General features: G+C 41.7%; 1 protein-coding gene across 1 annotated transcript; it reads right to left on the bottom strand.

The window, feature by feature from the left end:
- Positions 1–6,754: 6,754 nt before the first annotated feature.
- Positions 6,755–7,270, bottom strand: LOC116800630. The gene has a single exon (XM_032716603.1). The coding sequence runs from the start codon at positions 7,268–7,270 to the stop codon at positions 7,022–7,024; it is 249 nt and encodes an 82-aa protein (XP_032572494.1). The 3' UTR covers positions 6,755–7,021.
- Between the last annotated feature and the right edge of the window lie 19,936 nt (positions 7,271–27,206).

A 27,206-nucleotide genomic window follows, 5' to 3' on the forward strand; every position in this document is an offset into this window, starting at 1 on the left:
ATGGCCCAGCTTAGGGTCACCTATTTTAAATGATTCTGTCGAGGACTGGTGCCTCAGAGATGCCTCGTTATGAGATACTCTTGCCGAAACTATTTATCTTGCTCAGGCGCTCGGGAACTAGAAAATCAATAACTCGCTGTGGGGCAAAAAGCTTTAAAGTCAGAGCTTCGTTGGCCGGGGGAAATCGAGCTGGAAAAACCGGTTTAATGAGCCAGGCTGCTTTCTGGCTGATGGACGCCTTGCACGCAACGACACCAAACATGTCCTGTGCTTATTAAATTTCGTGAGCAATGGCCAAAGGACTTGGATGTGTTGGAAGTGGATTTGCAGCAAGGAAAAACGCAAACAAAGCAAAGCCGGCAGGATACAAAGGACTCTGGCTAGGAAGAAGGCATAAAAAGCAATGACTTGGTCACGACCAATAAGATTGAAGACAATTCAATTGAAAAGAATCACCGATCGATAATCTTTACCACTGACCGCACACACGCTCGATGGCCACTGGCCAGCCATGTCCATGCCCGTGTCCTTAAAGGACCCTGCCTCTCTGCCCCAGTTCTAGTGCCATATCCTTGCCCTGGATATTCCATCCATTCCATTTACATGTTCATCGCTTTCCTACATTTCTACTTCCACTGTGCGTTGGCAACTTGAGCGTGTGCTTTTTAATTCGCTTTACTTAGTTCCAAGTGGCCCAGAGCACTCGAAGATAGCACAGCTTTCTTAATTTTGTTTGACTTTAGCTAAAGTTTAATGATAGACTCATGTTCCCATGCCGTCTGACAAAGGGTGAAGTGAGTGGAAGTATGGAAGTCGAGTCAGGACTCTGGAGAGTTCCATTCAAGTGCTCTGTAATCGACTGCAATCAACACGAGCAGCAAGAGGCTTAGTTCATGGAAAGGATAATAATGATGGGATTACGAGGCACTCGCTAAGGGCGTATTATTTAATCACTACTAAAGCAATGCAAAAATAGAGTTGGGACCCCAAATCCGCTTGGGGAATTTTATATTATTTTGTGTTTAACTTGCTTAATCGCTATAGGTGTGCAGTGTTAAGCTGGAATTTAACGACACCATTTGTTTTTCTAATAATTATTAATGTGAATTTATAAATAAGTTTGCTTTTTAGATTATTTTTATAATTATTCTTCGGATTTTAAATCATTTTGATTTTAGTGCTAAAAGGGTGTGTGATCCTGAAAGATAGTCCCATGGAAACAGATGATTATCAAACACTGCAGCTCATTATCCTAGTTTTTCTGCCGGAGGCGTCCTGAAGTACACAAATACGAGTTGAGTTCTTGAGTACACACGTGCAGTCGCGCCATCTCACTCGCACTATATACCTCTCCTTTTCAGACTCTCATTTTAAATAAACAAGGAAGTAATTAACATTTTCGGGGCAGTTCCTCAGTGTTTTTTGCCTCCTTCTGTTACCCAGCTCGTTTCTACTTCATTTACTTTGCTTACTCAAATTTCGGGGCAGCCTATTTACATGGACAAAAACTTTTCTTCTGGGTTTTTATTTTGTATTTCGTATTTTTTCTTCGTTTTTTGATGTTGTTTATCCCAGCCCTGGGGCTGCACTTTATAAAGTGTTAACTTGCCGAACCTGAACCCTTTGCTTTTTTTCTGGAATAATGGAGGGGGTTCAGAAACTGCGTGCTTTGGCCATATAAAACTTTGATTCGATTTCCGTTCAACCCGTCTAATGCCCCGTTATGTGCATCCCAAGTATTTATTAATACATTTTATTAAACGATAAAACGGTTTATGGTGGAAACAAAACGTGCCTCGTCTAATCAAACATTTTATGCGCCACTCTTAAATGCCCCACCTTACTTTATATTTGTTTGTATTAAAAATGCATAAGCCCATAACCACATAATTAGTTTTTATAAGCGGAGAGCTCGCAGAGAGCTAATTTTGCATGTGCCGTGCCACAAATCCTATTTTCTGGCCCAGCATGTTTAACTATGCTTATTTTTATTTAAATAAAGGCCATAAATGTTTATACGGCACACACACCGTGCGTCTGAACTAACTTTATGGGCCTCATAAAAAGTGGAGCATGGATAGCCGATGGCATAACACCGTTTTTACCAGGGGGGGCTATTTAAGAACTTGCTAGCGAAAGCCGTCAGAACCATCGAAGAAAACTATGGCCAGCATCAAATCGAATGAGTGATATGACAAATCCGCCAGCGAAACTAGTTTTCTGTTGGGGGAGATCTTATCGTAACCCAACTCAAGCAACAAATTAACTTGCCCAAAATCACTGGCCCTCGGTTTCTGATTTCATAAAAAATTATATGTCCAACAAAGTTATAAAATCAGCACGCGTAGCCAAACCGTTTAAAATCAAATGCCATCTCCAGCAGCTTCATCATCGGATTCGGATACGAATTCGGCTGTAGATGAAGCTTGAGACTCCCCCACAGAGAAATTTATTAAGTGGCCGATAAGCATCTAGGGGCCAAACAAGCGAACCGACTTCACCATTGATTGATATGGCAGATATGTATGTATATACATAGATGCGCATAGACATTGCTCAGATACAGGCGATTGGTTATGGGCTCTTGATGGCAAAGCTGGTCATTGATTTTGCCGGGACTAATAATAGAGGTTAACTAAGCTAATGAAAATGGCTTTTTGAAAGTTTAAATACTAAATATGAACGCAGTTAACTGGGAAATTTTATTGTCTTTTTGGTGGACCGAAGCGGAAACGACTGAAGTTTTTTACGACCAGGGAATCCGCGTTCTTATCTCAGAAATTTACTTCAATCTAAAAATCTATAATGGTTGTGACTTCAGAAATTTGGGGCTGGACTATTGTAAAAATACTTCTCATCTTACTAAGAAATACTACGTTTAAATGTTATTAAAGTTTCAAAATACTAAGCGGAGAAGTCTATAAATTCCTATTGAATTTTCCCCCATTCTGCACAATATATATGTTAATTTCATATATTAATCATCATCTTGTGCATAAATTCCCTTCACTTTCTATCAAACTGTCTTTCATTTTCTGTGAACCTTGACTGCAGACTTAAACAATGTGGAACAATTAATATTCCCCCAACTCTCTGCCATGGAATTTCGTATATCAGCAATGATATCTAAGACCCGCATAATACCAGACTATTTCGACTGATTTGGCTTGCGGAGCAGCTGCAATTAATTAAATCACTTCACCTTGATCAGCAAATGAAGCAGTTTTGTTGTGCTGCTATCTACGCACATATCTAATTTAGTATAATGTGCATTATATTCGCTTATTTTAGTTAAACACGCCGAAATACAAGACATTTGTTGGGCCATACACTGGGATGAAATACACATGCTCTGCTTTAAAAAGACCCCTCCCTATTTCCATCATCGAACTCGGCAGCCTCATTTGTGAGTCAGAGTTGAGAAAATGTTTGAGTTTAACAGGCCCGCTGGATGATTTTGATGATGATGGTGATGGGGAGGCACTGATAAGAGCGCTCGTAATGAGCAAACATTTTAGTATTGAAATTTTAATTAGCTATTGCGCAATAAAAATAAAAAACGGCCTGAAAAGGAAAACAAGAAATTATGAAAATTTCAGTTCAGTTTCGGGTTTTTTATTAAAATTTATGCCCGGTGACAGTTGAACCCCCTTTTCATGGAGGAAATTAACCAAAAGCTTGGCCATAAAATGCATTAACTCTGGATGCAGCGGACTGCATAGAATTTTTTCATATTTTACGATTGCGTTTTTTATTGTCTCTACTTTAAGGGATACTCAAAGTAGAGCCGTTGATTGCACGGACCATGCAGGTTGGCATTTTATTAATGAGATTAATCAATTTCATTTTTCTTCATTATTGCCATGGTGTTGGCAGAGTTCTGGGTGCCCCATTTCGCCCTTTTTTCTGTTCTTTTTTTTGTTTAGGTGGTTCTCTAGTGTCGAGTGTATCTGGTATCTGATGGCGTTTTTTACGATGCCTTTCGGTCTCGGATCTTGATATTTATGTGGGAGTCTTCGGCATCGAGGCGGTGCGATGTGGAGTTTTCAGTTGACGGCTTTTTACGATCTGTCAACGCAGGCCAACGTGTAGAATATATGAGCTCAATTGTCTTTTTTACGACTGCAGCTCATTTGCTTAGCACCCCGCCCACTTTCCCTTAACCCCTGGCGTCTGTGGCGCAGTCTGTCAACAGTTTACACAAACAGCCAGCAAAGGGAGCATTTTATGTGCACTACAAAATGTATGAAATGTACTGCTAATAGCAACCGACCTGGTCTCCAGGGTCCTGATATGTAGGCCCTCCATTCCCATACCAACGCAAGGTGCAAACAACTAAAAAGGTACTGAACTTAGCCCAGGTTTTACGACTCGCATTGCCAACATGCATCGGCATCTAGGGGTTAAGACTGCCACTTCGATGGAGGAAGCGAAAGTAAATGTTTGACAGTTTATGGCCCCGGCCCAGGAACTCTATTAGCCAACAGATTTGAAAGCACATATTGCCCTTAAAGGGTCTAAGGCGAGCACTAAAATTATCCCTTCCGGAATGTTTTCTAAATATATAAAATAGAGGGTATACAGTGGTAGGGGTGAAACGCATTAAAATATAATACACATTTTCACTATTTCTATTTGATTTAGGTCTGGCACTGTGAGAATTTCTTGAACATTTTTAATTATAAAAAGTAAGCCAATGTATTGCAACATTCCACAATGCTATTTAAAATCTGTTCTGCATCTGTACATGAAATTTGTGTACCTATGGCATTCCTCAGTCTATTGTTGCCAAACACATGAATCACTCCCCGACCACAGAAAAACTGCAACCGAAATGCTTCCACACAGATGCAATATTGCCATAATTTCTTGCAATTTCCGAGCCATTGTTTTGGCTGATCGGCCGTAAAACCAAAACAAAAACTCTGTGGGCCATTTGCGATGAGCTCCGAAGGCAGGGCACCTTTCTTTTGGTAGCCTGACAATTCACACAAGAAATGGGCAATTAAATTCCGGGAATTATCGGAACTAAACAAGCGACAAACCACAAAAGCGCAGCGGCAGAAGGAAATCGCCGCTCATAAGTAGTTCGAATCAATGCAACAAAGGTCACCGAAATGAAATAAAAAAAAAACGGCAAAATAAACAATAAGCCAGGCTCAAAAGATGAAGCAGGTAGCCGCCGTAGGAGGCTGAGAATGCGTTTGATGCCTCATCATGGCCATCAGGTGGCATGACAATTAAAATTAGGTAACACGGTGAAAATTGGAAAGTTGCCGCCTCCGAGAACTTTGAACCGCCGCCGATCTGCTCTGGATCTGTTCCACTGATCCAAAGACCGCCTTTGATGGCCGCCGACCCAAGCGACCTGAGTTGTTAGCGCTGATGAAGTAATTCAGTAATTTGCTTCAGCCGGCCATTTAACTAAATATTTTGATTAAAGCCGGCTGGTTGGTGGCTTTAAGCCAAGTCAGCGGACATCAGAAAATCAATAGACTTCCGCTGCCGCCGCTTTATTTAAATGCTAAGTTCACGCCCAAGTTCTCCACTCGTTTATGTATTCGCCGTTGTCTGGCCTGTCCATTAAAAGCAAATTCCTCAAAACTTGGCTGTCAGCAGCAAACAATGTCAACATTGCCCGGAACATGGGTTCGGGGCAGGATGGATCCAAGCATTCGAGGGTCGCTTCTCGTCCTGGCCCAGAACGCTGGTCACCCCTTGGAGATGAAGAGGGCGAAATATTCATGCGAAAATTTGTTAACTTTTTCTTGGGGCCAGGCGGCAAACACACAAAAGGGCTAAGCCATACAATTTGGGGCCATCTATCGCTGTCGCTTCCTACTCCTTTTTTATTCATGAGCACACAAAAATAATACAAATGAAAATAATAAAAATACAAATTGAAAGGAAAACAAAACACTTTTTCTGTGACCCGGCGTTTGGGACTTTCTCTGTCTGTCTTCCTCTGTGTGTGTGAGTGAGTGTGGGTGTTTGTGGGTGTGTGCGTGTGGCAAATAAAAATAAATATATTATTTTACACGATGCCAAGACGCGCGCCAGACGCTGCTGCACAAATCTAATTCAAATTCAGCTGAAGAAGTGGCAAAATAATGTGCGAGCAGGGCGTGCAGCAAAGTGGGTGGAATGCGAATCCTTTTTTTGTCCTGCGGGCGGTCCGTGACGACCATAAAAAGGCAGGAAAAAGGCGACGCCGGCACAGGCCGCCCATTTGTTGTAGCCTCCACAACCACACGACTCCCCCCCGGAAAAGCTCGGAAAAGCTGCCACCCCTTTGGAATAACTCACTCATATATGCCATCTAACGATTGCAGGGACTGAAACCAATACGTGTCGCTGGATGTAAGATACATTAACATATTTGTTTTGTCTGTGCTGTGGGCTCGTTCTCCTTCTTCAATTTTTCTAAAACACATCCACTCTCTCGTTCGTTCACGTGGAGTCTTTAAGTGTACTAGAAGTTATGGTGACAATGGATAAGTATAAAATGGGTACTGATATTTATGGTTAAATGATCGAATTTCAAAGCACTTCGTAAGCTATTTAAGAACATTTAAATTTTTTACATTTTAGAGAGTTCCAAACATTACCTAGGCAAATAAAAATCATATCTATACAATGATAACTTATTCATTTTTTTTATACTTATAGTAGTTGTTTAATACAAAGTAAGCTCTTAAAGCCACTGAATTACACATGAAATGCACCACTTTCTCGGCTTAACAAGTTTTGCTCCACTTTTGTTTAGGGTATTTGCTTTTCCAATCCAATTTATTCTATATATAACGAATCGTTTAATGAATTCCATATTTCGCTTTGCCAGGGAATTTCCCCCTTTGGGAGACTCTAACAAGCTCTGGCAGCTGTCCCGCAGTTTTCTCGCCCAGCAAGGAGCCCCATCCTCCGCCATCCCCATGGCTTTTCCATCTGAGCACTCGTTCCGTTCCGCCCGTATCCACTTAGACAGCTCAGGCATAAAAAACATATGTTGCCTTTGGTCCTTTCACTCCTTCTGCTGCCGTGTCCTTCGAGTCACCCACTCCGGCCACCCAGCGCCGCCCAGGACCACCCACTCGGTTGGTTGTGCTTTTTCCAACAATTGGTTTTTAGGTGGCAGTCGAGCACATTTTAAGTGGTAATCATTTACGCTTCGCAAATAAATACCGAGTTTGTGATTTGAATTTTCCTGCCATTTCCATTTTCCTCGCTCGCTGCCAGATTCTGTTTGTGTTTTATTTTCATTTCGAGCCATCCTTTCTCCGTTTGTTTTTGTTCTGTATCGCTGTTTTCGGCTTTTCTTTTCGTTTTATTTCACAGCTTTCGTTTTTGTGGGCCGCCCTCTGTCATAAAAACGGCGACCGTGGGACATTGTAAATTTTAAAGTTTAACCCTTTTCGCTTCACTTTTATGGAAGAACCCCAAGTCCGCTGGGATTAGGTTCTCCAGCTCGGCTGCACTTTAAGCAAACCCCTTTCCCAAAACTTATTATTGATCATTGGTTGTTAAGAGCTGGAACTGGTTTTCCAATTACCCTCGGCCGACACTCATTAAACCATTAGGTCCAGCCTATTAAGTTAACCTGAAGTACTTTCGTTGGATCTGGTTTAAAAGTAAAAACCCGAAGACAAATGAAAGTTTCCATTGTTCGGAAAATGGCTGCAAAGAACCTTGGTTGGCCGAAAGAGATCTAACCAAAACTGAGCAACCGCAGATGCTGACTGATTTTTAGATCTGCGTCTGGAATTCTGGCTCTGTTAATGATCTACACGCTGCTCTCCCAAGAAAAACATTACACTGGCCAAATATCTTCAATAATATTGTCCAAGAATTTGTTTTAAATGATATACAATTGCAAATATGTACTGAAACGATTTCAATGATTCCTGCTGAATTCCCAGATGTACGACATAGCAATTAAGAATATAATTTTTGAGCTACATCCATTTATATACCATTTTTTTTCTGTGTACCGTGAGGGAGACCAAACCTGATCTTTGAGTAACGCGATCAGGTGCGAACAAAATTATCAGCCCATGGGCACAGCGAAGAGTCAAATAAAAAAGGGAATATAAAAAAACAGAAGAAATCAAAACTCGCCGCGAAGTTAATTATAATTGCCTGGGCAAAAATACAAAGAGGGGAAAAAATAAATAAATAAAGGTTGTTGCCTGGTTGACTTGAAAACAGTGGGCTGGCTCGTAGGAAGGGGGCGGGGCTGGTCGGTGGTTTTATTATTGATTCGGCGCTCGGATTTTTATTTTTGAAGTGTGCGTGTGTCGGCATCCTAAATTATTTTTCATTTGAGGCACGTCGCCGGGCCCTAACTATATGAAATATCATTCGATGGGCCCGCGAATGGGAATGCCTTTTCATAATTATATTTAATTTCAAGGTTGCGCCTCGGCGGAAGACAACAAATAATTGTCGGAGATAATCGGCGAGCTGTCGCGGCTGCTTAGCGCCTTGTCAGAAGAATTAGCCGGCAGCAATACGAGAAAAATAATCACAAAAAAAATATTTATAAAAAATAAAATCCAGATACCAGATGCTGAATACATTTGAGCGGGTGTAATTATGACAATTGAGACCAATTCGACGGTCGACCAATGGAATGGGAATTAGCTCAATTGCAGTTCTCGAATGTGTGAATGGAGATTGGAGAACAATCAATGGCTAATGGACTTGGTATTGAAGAACGACGCCTGTATTGGGGTTTGTGGAACGATTAAGCGAAATTGATATTGATAGATACAGATGCAAATCTGTTTTTGCATTGAGCATTGATATCCGAGTGTTAAAAGTGGGAAAAATTATAGCTACCGCTTTTGCCAGGCCAATGTATGTATTCGATTTCATTTGATTGCAGCACAATCAAGTGTATAGTTCTTTGGCCATTCAAGTGGTCTATTTTAGCCACTATTACATATAAATTTTAATTGGCCATCTTAGATTCCGGCAAAGGAGCATCCTCTGAATTAGTTTAATCGTTGCACCTATAGATAGCTCAACTGCTCTACTGTGGGAAAGCAAAGCAAGCAAGCAAACCAGGTCAATGGGTCTGGTGGTCGGTCTCTGTCGGAAGTTCTCAAATTAAGACATACAATTCGAAGAAACAACTTCCCCAGCTGGGCAATAAAACACCGTCTGCAGTGTGAATTGAGCAGAGTGCTTTTCCTCACAATAATAGAGGAAACATTTCGCCCGACATCTGTTTTGTTTGACATATCAATTCCCGAAGCGTGTAAACATATCAAATCGATCGCACAACGTGTCATGCCCAAAACAGATCGAATGGAGCCGGGAACTGAGGCCAATCTCTGGATGTCGGACACTAAATGAAATTGTAAACACACCAAACCTAACTGTGACTCTGTTCCCTCGACTGTGACGTATTGTGCTGAATATGTTCAATGTTCAATGGAAATTAACACGAAATCGAATCGAATAGCAAACAATCCGAGAGAACGGCCCAAAAACCAAAACGTATTCGAAGCAGCTCAATTCGATTTTCGAGTTGTTGTCAGAAAAGGCCGGCTTGTTGTTGGGCTTTCAACGCCTGCGCAAAAGTCAAGCGCTACAAGAGTCATAAATTGAACTACAACATGCCGAACAACAATACCACAAAATGAAAATCAACAACACGAACACTTTTGTCGTGCATTTTGCGCCACACCCAGCAAACAATTTAGTCAATATAGTCGGGGAAAATACAGATATGCATCAACTGGCGGGGTTCGTTGGTCTGTCTTTTCTACGCTAAGCAGCCTGCAGTCGGTCGACTTGCTTTAACTTATTGAATTTCACACGCAAAATGGAGTACGATAAGCTCCATCTCTGGCTCCTCCAGCAAGGTGATCTTGGAGCCACACCTATGTACATATGTAAGTCACTTTCGTGCCCCGGACCACGAACTCTGTGGGGTTAGTCATGTGACTGGGGCCATGAGATCAGATCACTCAGAACACAACCTTCAACGCGAGCTCCAGCTGGGATCTAATGTGTTCGCCGCTGATTTCTGGCAGATATATGAGTGTTTATCCACGGAAAACTGATTGGTATTTCGCTGCAGGTTTATCAAAACAATCATTCTTAATTCGAAGAAAAGCGTGTGGAACTCTACTGCTTCTGGTTTCAACTAGCAGGTGCTAGGAAATAAGTTTTCCTGTCTAGCTGTATTTTTATAGTCAGAAATTTCGTAATATTATTATTAGCAAGAAAATGCAATTCGTAATAAGAGAAAGAAGAATAATCAATCAGTTATTTGGTGAATCTCCTGGTGCGTGTATGGACTTTTCCAGACCCCATGGATATTTTCTTTTGCCATAAGGGCTGCCAATTGAACTCTAGAAATGAGGTGCAATATGAGTGAATAATTTATATCTGACCCATCACCTGTTCGCATGTAATCGATATCCGAGCCCGTGCTGCCTGTCATCGATTGCCAGATGCTGACGCAAATATTTATCAGCTGCAGCTGTGCTGCACTGACCCATAAAAGCTGAATAAATATTCATTGCTAGGCGCCGCGTCCCAGAGCTGCATTTATAATAAAATGCAAATGTATCAATTAAAGTGTGTTTTATTTTGTCAACAGCCCGGGATTCCGATGGTACTGCCACTGGCACTGGTACGCAATATATACCATATAGGGTGGTGGGGGCAGAAAGACAGTGGTGCACTAGAGACGGCACTTGGATTGGCGGAGTATGACGACGTCGAGTGGTGGTCGTATCTCTGGTTGTTGACCTCGCACAATGGGGGAAACTCGCACCACATACTGGCAACACATGGAGCATAGAGCGTGTGCACCATTATGCGACAACGAAGCGTAGTTTCACTTACAATTAAATGACGAGGTCGCTGTCGATGACGACAATTGTCCGCCACAAAGCAACGGGACATCAATAAAGCTGAAGACCTCCTCCACAAAGGCCAGCACTCAATAGCCAACCCATGTGAGCAGTTCGTTTCAGTTTGCCCGGTCAATGTGCCAGTTGCCCGCATTCGAGCAATCAGAAACCGAAAGGAACTCTCGGGCGCAAGCTGCAAGTTGCTAGTTGCAACATATAATTGAGTCATTACGCAGTATCCCCCGATTTGCATAAAACAAACGCAGCTCGGGCAATTATCGCCCAGCGCCACACGTGCATTCCATATGCACAGGGGAAAATACGCAATCAGCACTCATCACAGATGATGAATGCTCAGACATTAGAAAGATTAATTTTGTATTTTATAATTATTATCTTCTGCGACTCTAGATTTTATATTCATCAAATTCATTTACGCTTTTCTGCCTCATTTAACATGTTGAAACTGGCGATCCAAACAAAATGTATTTATAACATATTGTTTTAAAATTATTGAAACCTTGCGTAGAAGATTAAGTTACTTTAATTACCTTTTTATGAAATGCAATATTTTCGTTATTTATCCATTATATTCATAAACCTCTTAATATTTACTACTAATTCGAAGTCTATTTCCTGTCAAGTTAAGCTTTAAGTATTTAAAGGAAAACTGTGCTTGAAACTTAAATATTAAGCGCCAGATAAATTATAAAAGATAGATATAAAATGACCCACATTGCGTGAATTTTTTCAGGTTTTGTAACCAAGTCCCTCCTGGCATCGCCACTTCTCCGTAATTCCACTTTTTTGATTGACAGTGCGGTTTCCGGCCCTCTCCACTGACTGGCGACCACTACAACTCGCTGCTTTGCTTTGCTGCACACCAAAAATTTATGTTTATTGGCGTTTGTCAACAATTTATTTAAATTTATTGTGACAGCGTTTTTTGTGTTGCATCGCCATCGTGTTCCCTTGTCTGTTGCAGGTTCCGCTCCGATCTTGATGTATTAATCGAGGGGACAGGGGAGCGTTAATCATCTGCAGATGATAGATGCCATGTTCGGCCAACAATTAAATATGCAGGTGGAGCAATTAGCTGTTCAGGGGATGAAATTCGGAGGGGCTAGGAGCACAACTTATTAGTTATAGCCGATCATTCATCGTTAGTTGAAGTTGCAGAGGCGTGTTTTAGCTTGAGCTATTGATCGTTAGGAAGTCTTTAGAGCCGGCTCATTATAAACGGATCGTTTAATGCTATAATTAGATAATTCACGTATTACTTTCTTTATAATAATTTGTTTGTATTTTTAGAAATTTCTTGAATATTAATTTTGCGTGTTGGAATAAAGTCTTAAGACTATATCCTTAGTGTCGAATTAAAACTTATATTCTTAGTAGAATGTTTCTATATTTATTACCATCTGCTTTCGCTTTTATATATTTTAGAATCCATCCATCCTCTGACTAACCCCTGAAATTTATACCCCCAGGATGTTCAGCGGTTCTCAAGAACTTCTGGGTCCTTTTTTCGCATCTCATGCGAACCCACAATCATCGATGACTAATCCGACTTTAGTTTAATTTCTCTTTCGTTTAATTTATTGTTTAGTGGCCCCCAGCGAACCGGCAACGTACGAGATTAAATATAAAAGGAGCTAAGAGCGGAAAGCTAAAAAGCAGAAAACCGCAACCCTTTTGTCCAGTCTGCCGTTTTAACCATTTAGCCTTTTGGCCGCTGCTTATTTACGTTCTCCGACAGGTTGCCTGTGCCCAAAAACTACAAAACATGCGCTGGCATAAATCATAAGCGTCGGCGAGTTGCCCAGAAACCAGGTTTAAAGATACAGATGCAGATAGAGATTCGGATTCGGAATCGGATATGGATGCGGATACACACTCCGAAGCAGAGGCAAGTCGAACTTTTTAACAAGCATTTAACGATTTAATTTGGCAAATGCGCCGATGGTAGGGGAAAACTTTGCTAGCCAAGGGATCCAGCAACTGTAGTGCCCAGCGGATATTTATGGATCGGAGGCGCAACCTTGCCAAAAGATGAACGCAACGAGAAAAATTCCCAAAATGCGACTGGGGAATCGCTAACTGCCAACCCAAACCATTTTCTTCCATTCCATTTGGGTATCCCATATGCAAAAGTGCCCAGAATGCGGGCAGTCGTTCAATTCGGGAGGCGAGGGTTTTGAAACGGGGTTTTCTGAAAGGAAAGCAGCATATGTGTGCGAGTGGCGAACTGCCGACTGCAAATGGAGCACATAAATTATATTCCATTCGATGATATTTGCGTTTTGCTGCTCTTTATTTAAAAAGAAGCGGCGCTGTTGGCCAAGGGCCCAAGCTGAAATTCAGTGAGGATTTGCAGGGTAGCAGTGGGTTAGATGGCCTAAGGGGGCTTACCCCAAAATTATTTTTGAACAGATAATACTGATAATATTTTAACCAGTTCTCGATAGGTAGCATGTAAAATTGGAGTTACCACTTGTGATTATCTAAAGCATACAAAATGCAACGTGTTAGGCTGTGGTAATCTTCAGCAAGCTTATATATTTCACCATAAATGTTAAGCTTAATGATTTAAGGTTACTGGTCATGCGGCATTCGTTACCTTTCGCACTCAGCACTCTTACTTGTTAAGTTTTCAACTCTGGCGCAGTCAGCAATTTGCTTTGGCCATATTTTTCCAGTTCTCCAGACTACACACATGCATTTTAATGCCCTCAGCTCGCCGGTTTTTTCACTTCTTTTCTATTTGCTTTCGACATTTGAAATGTGCCTTTGACTTTGCGACTGCTGCTGCAAAGTTGTTGGGGTGTGGAAGGAAGGCGGTCCGAGTTCAAATTAAAGGATTCAAGGCTCGACCGCAACCCATTTATCGAATGGAGCTCTTTTTTCTATCTCTGAAGTAAATGCGGCATAATTTATGGGGACTGGGCCATTAAAATATATGTAGCTATATAAATACGTAGCGGTACATATATAATGGATTCCAGTTGGATTTCGCTGTGGCCCGATTATGGGCCATTTGTTATGCGGAGGCCTTTAATTTATTTTTATCTTTGGCTGCTAATTGCAGTTCTCAGCAATTGATTTAAATTATCTACCAAATGTGCATGCATGCTCTCTTTTATTTATTTCCATATAAATATTTCATAAATCTACGGTCACCGTTGGGTTAACCACTGCTGAAAAACTTTGCAATTAAGCTGGCTATAAACAAAAACAACAACAAATTATCGCATCAAATTTGAGACAAAAAAAATTGCAAAAGGGCTGAATAAAAAATCTAGTTTATTAAAAAGTCTGTCAGTGGCATATGGGCAAAGTTTTATTGTTGTCACTATCGGCATAAAAGTTTCATAAACATATACATAAATTAAAATTAATGTTCCACCTAGCTTAATTTATGACGAACAGCCAAGTTTATTTAAACCAATACCAATTAAACAATCAAATATTTTCTCACAGCAAGTTAAACTTAATAAACGAGCTGCAAATTCTTCGTAAGCAAACTCTGTGTCCAAACTTTCTGGGAAACTCGACGTCGAGCCATTAACAACACATACACAACAGCCAGTTGACTGCCATAATGGCCAGTGAATTAAGAATTTAATTTATTAACAAACTGCTTTCGCTATCTGCCTGCAACAAACAGAAAGAACCGTCTGCAGTTGGCTTTTCATTAAGAATTAACCAGCTGGGTTTGACGAGGCAGGCTTTATCGGTGGCAGACTTCAGACTTCAACTTTTAATAGTTTAAAAGCCCGCCCCAGAGAAACGCAGAAATTACGAGAGCAAATTAAGGCTGTTGAGTCAAAGATAAAATGCATCACAAATATGGAAATTACGTCTTCGCCTCGGCCAGGGAAACAAATTGCACTAAATTGATAATTAGATGGGAACCGTTGGGTGGGAAGTGGAGCAGGGCAATTACCCCGAGGAGAATTCATCTTCATTGGACTCTGAATGAGATGTTGTGCGGGGAAACAGAGCAAAGTAACTGCCCCTGCGGTTATGACATTCACTCACAATTCGTCTATTTTCGGATTTCTTTGTGCTGCAAATACTTCAGACTGGTTAAAATTTGGTTCAAGTTGGAGCTACTGTCAAATGCATACTTGTTTCATTAAATGGTATACTGCACAACGGAATTATTCGTTTATATTTCCTTGACATGTTTAATTTGTTAAATTTTCTAATAAGTTAGATGTGTCATTTTTCTCGACAGCTAGCTAACAACATTGTCATCAGGCTGTACTTAAATATACTTCGATTCGTCCCATTTCCCGTTTCTTATCCTAAAACTGACTTGTACCCCCACTTAGCTCCACTGACCCCAGATTTCCAAGTCCCACTTACCCAGTTGGCTAATACAGCCGGATCCTTTTATTGCTTCCTCCTCCAGAGTCTGGAGCACCCTCCTTTCGGTCTGCCAATTTATGACTTTTGAGTACGCATCCATATATCATTATAATTGTCAATAATCGTTCGATTTATTTATATTTTCTCATATGTGCCTCGACATTTTATGGCCATTTGGCGGGGCCCATAAAACTGCGACATTCTTTTTTATTGCCCCGCCCGACTCGCATCTTCTCTTCTTGCTGCTTTTCATAAATCATGCGAATATAAGAGAGCAAAAGTATTGCATTGTTATACGAAAGACATTGCCCGGTCGCCAGAATTTTATTAGGCATAACTTCTTCCTGCATTTGCATAAATACGCAGGTCGGATCCGGTCTTTTGGTTCAAATGCCGCTTGTCAGACCTGCTTTACCGAGATCAAAGGACGTTATCAATATTTAAAAGCCAGCGAGTCAAGGTCACAAAAGGCCCAAAACGACCCAGACAGTAGGGTGGGAAAATTACAAAAAAATAAAGCGCCGGGTCCAAACTAGCTAACTGTCAGCGGGCTTAACTTTACAACGTTGCATGAATAAAAATTTAAATAATTTATAAAATTTGTTACTTATGGCGCCTGGCACACAAACAGCCCCCGGGCTGACTCAAGTAAATATGACCAAAACAATGTGAGCTTCCTGTAGAGAGGCGGACGGAAGCGTAATGGTGGCGTATGCGTAATGCGAAATGCCGGTAAACGTGGCCAAAATGGAGGGCGGGAATTAGAGACCATCGGGCTTAAGCTCACGGAAGTCGTTGGCGGGCTGCTCTTGCTGATGCTTTTGCTGCTTCTGGCCGCTTTATGTTCTTTATTTTTAACGAATTTTTATGATGTCTACGGCAAGGGCAGACATTCTTTCTGCCACCGGCGTGGTACATTAAAAAGCGTCTACAGGGTCCTGCTACTTTCTCCCACTTTTTGCATACTTTAGTGTGTAGTGCCGAGTGGCGTAATTCCCGGTGTTGTGTCTCCCGTTTTGTTAATAGCGCGGGGCTTATATGCTAAATGGAAATTCAGCTTTCAGCTTGCCATTTGGGAAAAGCCTCCACTGGCAAAACCCCCAGAGTAGGAAATCCCGACACCTGAGCTTATTGATTTGTCGCTGGAATCCAGGATACAGAAGCCAGAACCACCTGGCCCACAACTGCGAATGTGTAATCCGCTTGGTTGCCTTATTTTTGCGTAATTTAATAACTTTGCTTAACATAATTGACAATTGAAGCGGAGATATCGCCGTTTATCAGCGGCTTAATGCCTGCCATCGACATGCCTAAGCCGAAAGTGTAATGAACTCTGAAATTTGATAAATAAAATAGCCGACATCTTCGTGGGTTAGAGAGACAATGAAGACCCTGGCGCCTTAAATTTTTTAAGTAGCCAAATTGTCGGGGGCTGTCCAAAAATCTTATCTCATTTAATATTTAAATAGCTCGAGAGCGTTTTGGCAAAATTGTTATGAATTTTCCCACGCACCCACGCACACAACGGGCGTCATAAAATTTTAATTAGTCGCCTGTGCATATACGACGCATGCCAGCAATTTGAACTCTTTGAAAACTTTTGCCGGCACACAGTGCGTATGCGTTATTCATATGTATAAGATATGAGACATGGAATTGCGGCTGTCGTTCAGCAGCCAGTCCTTTTTTTCGGATACCAAGCTCTCGTGTGCAGTCAGTCAAATTGCAGCGGGGATTCTGAGGAGAGCAGGACGAAGCCGAGCCGAACCGAACCGAACAGGACCTCCTTTACGCAAATGACAAACTGACGTACGTGACATTTATGCGAATTGGCAGTCGTTGGCAATAGCATAAATTCATATAGGTCCGCATATATAGATACATATATCCGCACATAAAATGTGTGTCAGTTGCATATGTTATGTGCACATTTACAGGGGTATATAAAATTTGTGCCATGCCAAGTGATTTTTCTATAGCGCATTTACTAAATGTTTAAGTGCATTTGGGGGATGGGAAAGTATCTCAAGCTGAATGGCATGTCAAGGCTTTGCTGGCGCTTCTCTCCGATTATATTAAAGTGTCATTTCTCGGAGAGGTGTGCAAAATATATTCCAACTCGGGAACCAGCCGGTGAATTTAAATTTCAAATAAGCGGGGGTCGAAATAAACTTACGCAAATTGAGCGGCAAGCGGGTCACAGAAAACGATTCGGGTTTCCTTTTATGGAAGCAAGGTACAGATACCTTTTAGTATTTTACCTGGCAATTTGGCAAAGTCAAGCCGAGTTGCTGTGCCATTTCATTAAAATGTAATGAAACCTTTCGATCGATTGCGCATAAAAATGTTTGCTATAAAATTTTAAATACACCAATACCAATTCACATCGGCATCAGTATGTTTGTCTGTCTGTGCGACTGTGTTTGCAATAAAATGAAGTTGAACAAATCGCATAATAAAAAGAAGATACACAGAATGGTATGGGAGAAAAGGTGGCTGAGGTTCGAGGGCTTCACCAATTTTTGGGTATACGCCATAAAATTTTCGCCAAATGGCGTTTGATACGAACACACGCTTATCACACACGCACGACACACAAGCACATTATGAAGTCGTAATATTGTGTTTGTGTTGGTAATGTAAACGTTGTTCTCATGTAAAAGGGACACGCAAAACCGCGCAACAAATATAAACATATCGAACACACACAGTAACAGCAGCAGCAACAACTACACACAATGACAGCGGCAGCAATAATAACCCCATCACGTATACGCCGCGTTGTGCGGCTGCCTTACACGTGTGTTGTGTCATGTGTTCTGGGGTGTGGGTGTTGGGTCTCGGGGCTCTGGATCCCGGGACCTCGGTCCCGAGTCCCTCGACTCTCCTTTGATAAAATGACATTAAGAAGTCGTGACAATGCCACTAACTGAACCAAAGAGGACGCCACCCGTTGCCGCAGCCAGTCAGCCATCCGGACACACAGCAATCCAGACAGTGAGGCAGCCGTCAGCTGGAGCAACACTCGCGACTTGACAAGCGGTACAGTGGTGCTAGGGTTGGTGAATCTTCTGCACTCTGTATTTGTAGAAAGATTTAAATAAATGTGATGCAACGTAGAACTTAATACCCGTCGAAAATATATTTTCTTTGAAGCGGGTTCCACACAAAACATACTAAATATGTATGGTACCATATTTTAAACATTTGTTTAATCAGTGTATCTACTATTTTGGATAAATTCTTTTTTTTAAATATAGTCTGACCACCAATGAAATATAATGTAACCCACCGTTTTTTAAACATTCAAGCCCACTCATATGGCTCTGACCGGCATTTCAATCTTCATCTTGGTAGTACTTTGAAAGTGGCGAACGCCCGACGCCGTTCCAGTCACTCAGTTGCCCAGGTCTATCTGCACTGTAATGTCCTTTGAGATATGGGAAAGCGGCGATTCCACTCGAAATAAACTCCCCGCGTTCCGACCCGCTACTCCACCAAAATGCGTGGTACAGTTGTGTCAACAATGCGAACGTGCCAATGTGCACATTAGGTGGAGTTACTTTTGCCCGGAGAAGGGGTTACAAAGGAGCTGAGACTGGGAAAATTAAATAGAAATTGTATGGCAGCACCCACCGAAAAATGTTGTGGTCGCCAGTTGGCTGTTGTCCCGGCATAAAATTGAATTTGTCTAATGACAAGTTGGGAGCCCACTCTCCCACTTTCCTCTTCTTTGCTGTCAGTCTAATGGCCAACTACTGCGTACCGAGCACAATAACTGTTTGCCTAACGTGCGGCAGTTAGGAGTAACAGCCGTGAGCTACAGGTATCCTGGGTATCCTGGTGGGGGTCAGGTGCCATAGGAACCCACGCTTTACCTGCCCGGCAACAGGAAAACAGGGGTTTGTTCAACCAAAAGCCCCAAAATGGTAACACACGTTCTCGGCGAGTACCAAAAATTAATGGCATTTTAATTGTGGCCTAGTTGAACCACTTATTTGAATTGTGTGTTGTTCGTGAGGTCTGTCTTTTTGCTCTTTATACCAGTACCACACTTACCAGTACTTCCTGTGCGGCAACAGAGTTCTAAAATGCTGAATTCATTTGTGGCCAGCTCGAAAGTATCCTCTTACCGCTTGGCCTCGCTTAGCTGTCAATTGCTTAGCACCTTCTCGAATGGCTTGTCATAACGCATATGAAATTCGAGCAGATTTCAGAGCAGCAGGTTTCCTTTTACTGCCCCATTAAAATTGTTCTCGGTAACAAAGAAAATTCATAACGAACGAACGAGTATTTGTGTGCGTGTGTGTGTGTGGGCTTGGCCAGTCGAGATTCCCCGACACAGATACCCGTGGTTTTCGGCCCGGCCACTGGCTGCCTGGCCCACAATGTCCAGGAGTCATGATTCCGGACTCACGACTCACCACCCCCTTCCAAGTGGTATGCATGCCTGAGCACTGAAGTCCTGGGCAGGTTCGAAAATTGTATGAATATGAAAGTGATGAAAACTCGACGATAACGTGCCAAGGTCGTTTCCGGCCGCGTGCATATGACCATATACCATATAGACCAAGCCATACCATACCATACCATACCGTATACCCTTCGAAACAATGCAATGCGGTTAGCTGATGTTGGCCAACTCACTCCTGGCCGAGTGGTCTTTAAGTAAAACCCACTTTGTGGCCAGCGCGCCGCAAAGAAAAAGTTGCCACAAACGGACGTACGTCGGCAATTTCAATTTGGTTCTAAGCACCTTTGACTGATGGTTGGGTTTTGGGGCTTGATGTGGGGTTTCTGGGTGATTATTGAGTTGTTGCCGATAAGCTGGCCATCGTAATGAGCCCCCACCCCCAACACGGTTCTGTTCCTTCATCATGCAACACTTCAAAGGGCTAATCAGAGCTGGCACTGGCCTGAAATTCAAAACGCAGGCCGACGACCACCCGACGACTGCTTCCATTGTCTGGCACTTGAAGAACCTGCACGAAAATATTTAATTACCTCAGAGAGTCAAAATTAATTATGACAGCTGTCAGCTGAGTGTGCCAGACCGAAGACCAAAACCAAGTCAAACCAAAGCTCGGTTCACAATGGCAGGTGGTGGTGGAAGATGAAGCGTACAGGCCAGGCCCAAATGGATGGATTCCAGCGCTGAAGGGAGCGACAATGACCACGCTGAATGGAGATGATGAAGTGGGTCAGGCAGACCAAAAGTGACAACTGGTCGACTGGAAGAGATGTTAACCCCGGCGCGGGCAGTCCACTCAGATGGCCCCTGAAGAATTGAGCCGAAGTCTCGCATTCGAAAGGTTAACGAATTCAGAATTACAGGTGTTTCTGATTTCAGTGGTTAAAAGGGTTTCTTAGCTCCTTAATTGATTTCTTTGAATCCGAATCCATCAATGCATTTTCTAGCTGCAAGTATTGTATTTATTAGGTGCTATAATGATTATAGTTATTTAAAAAGATATACATTTTATTTAATATGAATTATTTACTATTTTCTGTCAAGGCCTCAGAATCAAAATGAGCAACTAAGAAAGGTAAGTGATACACACTACTTTGATTTATAAACCCAAAATGGCTTTATTCATTATTATTTCCTCATTAATATAATTATAATCTCTTACAGTCTTGAATCTAGGTCACTGCAATCTGACCTTTCTCTTACTGCCAGCTTAAGTCCCCCAATCTGGGAATCCATCTGTCAGCCCGGCCATTCATGACGCATTTGCAGCTAGATTATGCGACATTCTCTGCGCCCAATTGTCGTGCATAATATTGAAATATGTATGTTTGCTGATAAGCCCTCGGCTCCATAGCCATGTGTCCATGTGTCCATGACTGGCCGCTTAGTTGGACAGCCAAATGGCAATTAACGCGCCAAGTCAAATGCAACTGTTAGCCAAGGTTCTGTGTTCTGGGATGGGGTGGGATGAATATGCCTACATATAGCTTATGCCTATGATCCGGGAATCGGTGGGGCGGTTGGGCATTTGGAAAATGACAGGAATGTGTGTGTGCAGGGCTCTCCGCTGAGGGCCTCTCAACGAAATTAAGTCATTATTTTAATACGCGGCGTCACTTGGCCGCCGTCGTCTAGCTCTCCGCTTGATATATGAGCGATGTTTTGTATGCATAATTTCATTATAATGTACTACGCACTCCGCCTTGAGTGTGGGTCCCATTCCCTATCTGGAATGACTGGACACACACATATACGTATATAGTTATTTATATATAGGTGCAGAGGATGGTGGCTGTCCGCACGGCTGGCCGGCGATTATAAATGGATGTCTGTTAAGTGCGCAAATCGCCAGCGAAGCGTGGGCGAGCTCAGCTCAATTCAGTCCGGCTCAGAATAGTTGGGCGTGTGCCACGCCCACGGGCCAAACAGAGGCAGCTGCAATGCGGGTGCATCCCCCTCCAACCCCTCATCCACTTTTCCAGTGTGTTTGACTTCCGTTTAGGTTTAGGTTCGCGCCCAAAGACCATCGTTTTGGGCATTTGCATTTGTCTCCTACCGAACCTGGCATCTATCCAAATATACACTGAGGAAAATACGAGCAGTTTTCATTAATCGCATAAACCGGATGAAAAATAATTACAATTTTTTACATCTTTATCTTTTATATTTTTTATTAGACTGTAAATATAGCCACCGAAATAGGTACCCATCGCAACTATTTTTCTTCAGTGGAATTTCTATCTTACCGTATTTCCCAGCTCTATTCAACGCCCACGCATTGCTCAATTATTCCGAACGACCCGGTTCTACCTGTCTCTGCGTTTTGTGCGTAATTATGATAAGAAAAGGTTTTACTTAGGCCAACCCCCGCCCCCGACGGTGCCACGCCTCCTGACCGTACGCACTGTCGCCTCGAACCTTTTGCCAGCCTATTATTTTCGTTGACTACCGTTGCTCGTGTTCTTTTTGTTCTTTTTGTTGGCTCATAATGATAAACTACCTCCTTTCGCTGGCGTACTTGGCTTTTGTTGTTTTTGTTTGAATTTGACATGGTAATTAACCCGCAACGCTCAACTTTGCCCAACAAACTCGACTCCAAAGTTCTGGGCACAGGTGTGTGTGCTTGTGTGTGTGTGTTAGCCCGTCTGTCTGGGCCATATGTGCGTATGCCTCTTCCTTTAATTAATCAAATACCGGGTCTCAATTTTGTTAATTTCGCTAGTGACATTTAAAAATTGCTTTGGCTTAATGATTTAAAAAATTTGACAATATATAAAAATTAGCGATAGCAATTTGAGGCATATTTGGTAGCCGGCTATAAAAGGTGAGGAGCTATTTTAATGAGTTACTAACACTTTTAATACTGACTTTGTACACCCTTTAGGGAGAATAAATTGCTTTTCAAAATCATAGTAATATGTGTTTATAATTTTATAGTAAATTTTGCACTGAAAATTTCTGGGAAATTCCATAAAAAATGTGAAAAAAATGTTTGCAACAAAGTCTTTCAAATCTAATTTAGCAATCGAACTAAGCCACAGCGCAATCTACAAAAAATACATTTTATTCAAATTGAATATTGAACTGTGAATTCTGCGCTCAGCGTGGGCCACTGATTTCCACTTGTGATATTTAAATCGCCGAGAACAAAACCAGAGCCCCAGAGGAGAAAAAACAGAAATAGATACAGATACAGATACGGCGACAACAATGTTGATTTTATTAATTGGATTTGCGCTCTGGGATTTTTCGAAAGTGTTATATTGTTTGTCGTGCTGTTTGTATTACGAATTTGATTAATATTTGTCGGGGTCGCGGTGAACCTGTCGTTTGTATGTTTGCTGTCACGCCGCCTGCTAAACAAATAAAATTTTAATTTTTCTACCACAGGGGGTCAATTTTGATTCAATTTGGTCGTGCTTGTTGTCGACTCGAGCTGGTGACCCATCCTAACTTATGCATGACCATCTTGGCCAGCGGATATGGCTCATCCACTTCCAAATGGCGCCAGTTTCGGTGGCCTGGAGTTTGGAGCTTCCTCCCCGGTGCGCAAAGAGCAGCATTTTTGATTTTATTGAGGTGTCACAAAGCACAGGGCCAAACAACTCTGTTGAAAAATTGAATCCGGATTGGAATTGAGTTTTCAGACCCTTCGGAATATGGTTTATTTTTATGGAGCACTCTGCCCCCCGCGAGTCGTTCGGTGAGGCGCCGAAATCGTAATCAAAAGCATAAAAGAATTGTAAAAACAGCGTTCTGAACCGTTTTAATTGCTCTCCAGTTGGTTGAAGAAATCGTAGATGGCAAATGAAAAGCGAAGAAACGGGAAGAAAAGCAGACGACAGCAATTATCAATTGTGTTCCTCTGAAATTGCCATAAATTCTTGAATATAATAAACCACTTTATTTATGATACCAAGCAGCTGATTCCTGAATCCGTTTGGGTTAAAGTGTGGCTTTCGTAATTCTTTGGATACCCAAGTGGGAGTCGCTCGTGATCGACGGAGCCTTCCTTGGGGCAAGCTCGACTGATGAAACCCGATAGGTGCCATCCACGTCCACCATCGAACATTTTCCTCGCCCGCCCTGACATAAATGAATAACAAATTTAAAACAAATATATTTCTGTTCGAATCCGCACGACCCATCATCAATCACAGCCCGAAAGTATTTTGCTGTCTCTCTGCGTTTTGTGTCATTCCCAGGTCTTCGTTCATAATTATTTGGATTTTTTCTTCTCTGCGGCATTGCTTCGTTTTAATTATTTGCCTGACTTGCAGAGGCATAAATATTCCAATAAAGCTATGTGGCTTTTTGGCACGCGATGTTGCCTGGCTTTTATTCCGTTCATCGTTTTTGGTTTCTATATTTCTCTGTTTTTTTTTGGCGTTTTCCAGCTGGGTTTCCACAAATGTCAAGCCCTTTGCCTAGATATTGGGTCAATATGCCAGTTGTTTGCATGTTTCGTGTGGCCCGAGACATGCATTAATTATGTAGATAACTGGCGACTGCGACTGCACGGTGCCCCAAAAGAAATCCAAAATCCGAGTCGAAACCAAACCAGTTGCCCCCAAACCAAATCATATGCCGAACTGGTGACCCAAACACACATAGTACGGCTCCCTGGTAGTCGTACACAGAAATAAATGGTATCGGAAACCAAACTACAACGAAATATGTATTTCAACAAAAATTAAATAGTTCCCTACGTACAACTCCTCTGTGCAAAAAGGCGTTAAAAATAAATATGATGTAAAAAAACTACATATTTTATATTTAACTACCAGCTTCATTTTTCTGTGAATAAATTTGTATTTGTTTATTTGTTGTGTTTGCTAGATCGTTTAGGTGTCGGACATTTTTGTGGCAATGCGGCACGTCAGATTCGAAAGTTCAGCGACCAGAATCCGGAGGTGTTGCACCCAAAGTCCACACACGGATTGCAAAATCATGATTTGCTAAATGTCAGTTCAATTGCAGTTGCAGTGTGGAAAAGCAGTAAAATCGAACAAAGTGCGACACAAAACACGGATTTTATTAATTACCTTAAAAATAAACAGCCGTTGTATCTACATTTGTTGAGCAAATAAATTACAAAGTTATCTTTTCTCGGCTTCGGCGGGTTAGAGGAAATTTATGTGACTGCAACGCCATGTTTTATGCAAATCTATTAGCTGAATTATGTTTTCATTTTGTGTGAGCCCAAAATGCCGATTGAGATTTTCACCCAATCGACCATAGAGCTTAAGATGCAGGTCGATGTTTTGTTTTCCAATAAATAAAGTGAAAATTATTTGAATATTTTTCACTTTCCAATCTCGTCATTCGAAGAAACTGAGAGGCGAGACGATAACATTTCACTTTAAAATCGAAAATAGTGATGTTGATTTGGTTTTTACTTTAACACTATAATTAAATTTCTTGGGTGGGTTTTCAACCATGGGAAAATGACTCCAGTTAAAGCAGAGACCCTACTTATTAGCATTCCCTTCGAAATACAAAAGATTAAGTTGATTTAATGGCAAAGAACTAATTTGTTTTATTGTTCTTGGGCATATTCCTTCAAAGAGCACAGAGAAAAGTGTAAATCAAATTTAATCTTGACGGAAGCAAAGCATTAATCTCGAGCCTGACGTAATTAGATTTTATGTCGGTTATTTCAGAGTTTTTCTCTGCGGTTGCCGTCAATTGAGAGTTTTATTCTCGTGTTCTGCTTAATTTTCTATCACATCCAAACAGCGAGGCAATAAACAGAAACGAACGAGAGTTGGCAGAGCAATTAAGCAAAAATCAAAGCCAAATCAAAGTGCATGGCAATTGTCGCAGAATGGGGCTTAAACATGGATGAATCTGGATTTGGCCGGGATGGGAGACCGACTGGAAGATTGCCATTAACTCGTGGAGCATTTAAAGCTGTTGGGTGGATTTGATGTTTATGTGAAAGCGCATTAAGTGTGGGATCCAACTATCCAATGGGGGAACGCCGGGAGCGTCCTACCAATTCATTTTGGCATCATCAAGCAAAACAGAGCCAAAAAAGTCAGAACGATTATCTTAATTTAATTGTCTTTTATTTATGTCAGCCATGGCATTTATTTAGCCAAATGGATTCGGCAGCAAAACAACAAGCTACTGCATATTTATGGGTCTACACTGGAGTTGGATCCCCCTATTCTGGAAGGAGTATGTGCGTGTGGGAAACAGCCAACTGTCGCCTCCAGGGCCCACTGTCTTTGAAGCTCGTAAATAAGCCTTGTGGGATAAACCGGCATTAGAAATTGACAAATTCAACTACCATCCTCCACATACTGCCGCTGCCGCTGCCACTGCCTGCTGACTTATGTAAATTCACCCCGAAAAAACCCGCGCATTGTATTTCAATGCCCGCCAATAATCATAAAAACTAATTAATGTGCATCGCCGCCCGATTTTGTTACAAGTGCGTAGACACAGAACTTGGCTCGTATAATTAACGTCCCAAGTTTCGGGGAAAGCTCTTGGCAACCGGATATGGCCCTTGCCATTTTCCAGACGTCCTCCGTTTTGTTTTTGCTTATTTTGCGCTCGATTAGCAGATAGCCAGTGAAATTAGTAAATGAAGCTGCAATCTCGAAGGCCATTTATATATTTTTTTTTCGCTTCTGTCTCTGTCAAGATTGTCAGTATTATGGAGTTGGAGTTACCAAAGTTTCCTTCTTGTCTACTTATGACCATAATCAAATTGGTGGGTGTATGTCGGCTTTGGCCAAGCGAGCGGGATGAATCATTCATTGGATTGCAAAGGGGATAATCTCTTTGTTTTTTCCAGAAAACAAAACAAATTAACGGAAAATAAAATCAGGGAGTTCATGGAAATGGTAAGTCGCTTTAAGGCATTTTAATTAAATTGTAAACTTTGTTGGGATTCCATTTCTATAAGTAAAGCAAAAAAAATCTATTTTTTTTTACTTTTCCCAATATTCAATTAATACATATCGAAATGATAACTAATATGGTTTTGGCAACCGCTACATTAAATGTAACTACACTCGAGCCACTGATGGGTTTTATTTTGCATTTATAATTATTACATACAAAGTGTCCTTGGATTTGTGATGGCTTACGTTTGATCTTCAATTTTCCAGACCAACAGCACGAGAGCCAATTGCGGCCACAGGACACAAAACACCGAACGGAAGGACAATTCCTGCTTAGCATGCAGCGGTAGGAAAATAATATATCAGTGAGCCCAACTGTCAGTTTGGACCGTTTATTGGGGATTTTAATTTGAGGCAAACATGACAAAAACATCGATAACAAATTTCGGACGTCTCTGTCCCAAAAAGGGAATCCCTACTTGTCGCAGTTGGTTGCCCATTTTGAGCCGGACTTTGCCCCAAAAAGTGGGTGGATTCGATGTAAGATGATTGCGCGTTTTTCGATTCCTTGGACTTCGGGCTCGCCGCTGGAAGTCGAGATGTCAAAAAGAGAAAAATGTTTGACAAATAAACAGT

This window comes from Drosophila sechellia, chromosome 2R (genome assembly GCF_004382195.2).
Source record: "Drosophila sechellia strain sech25 chromosome 2R, ASM438219v1, whole genome shotgun sequence".
NCBI lineage: Eukaryota > Metazoa > Arthropoda > Insecta > Diptera > Drosophilidae > Drosophila > Drosophila sechellia.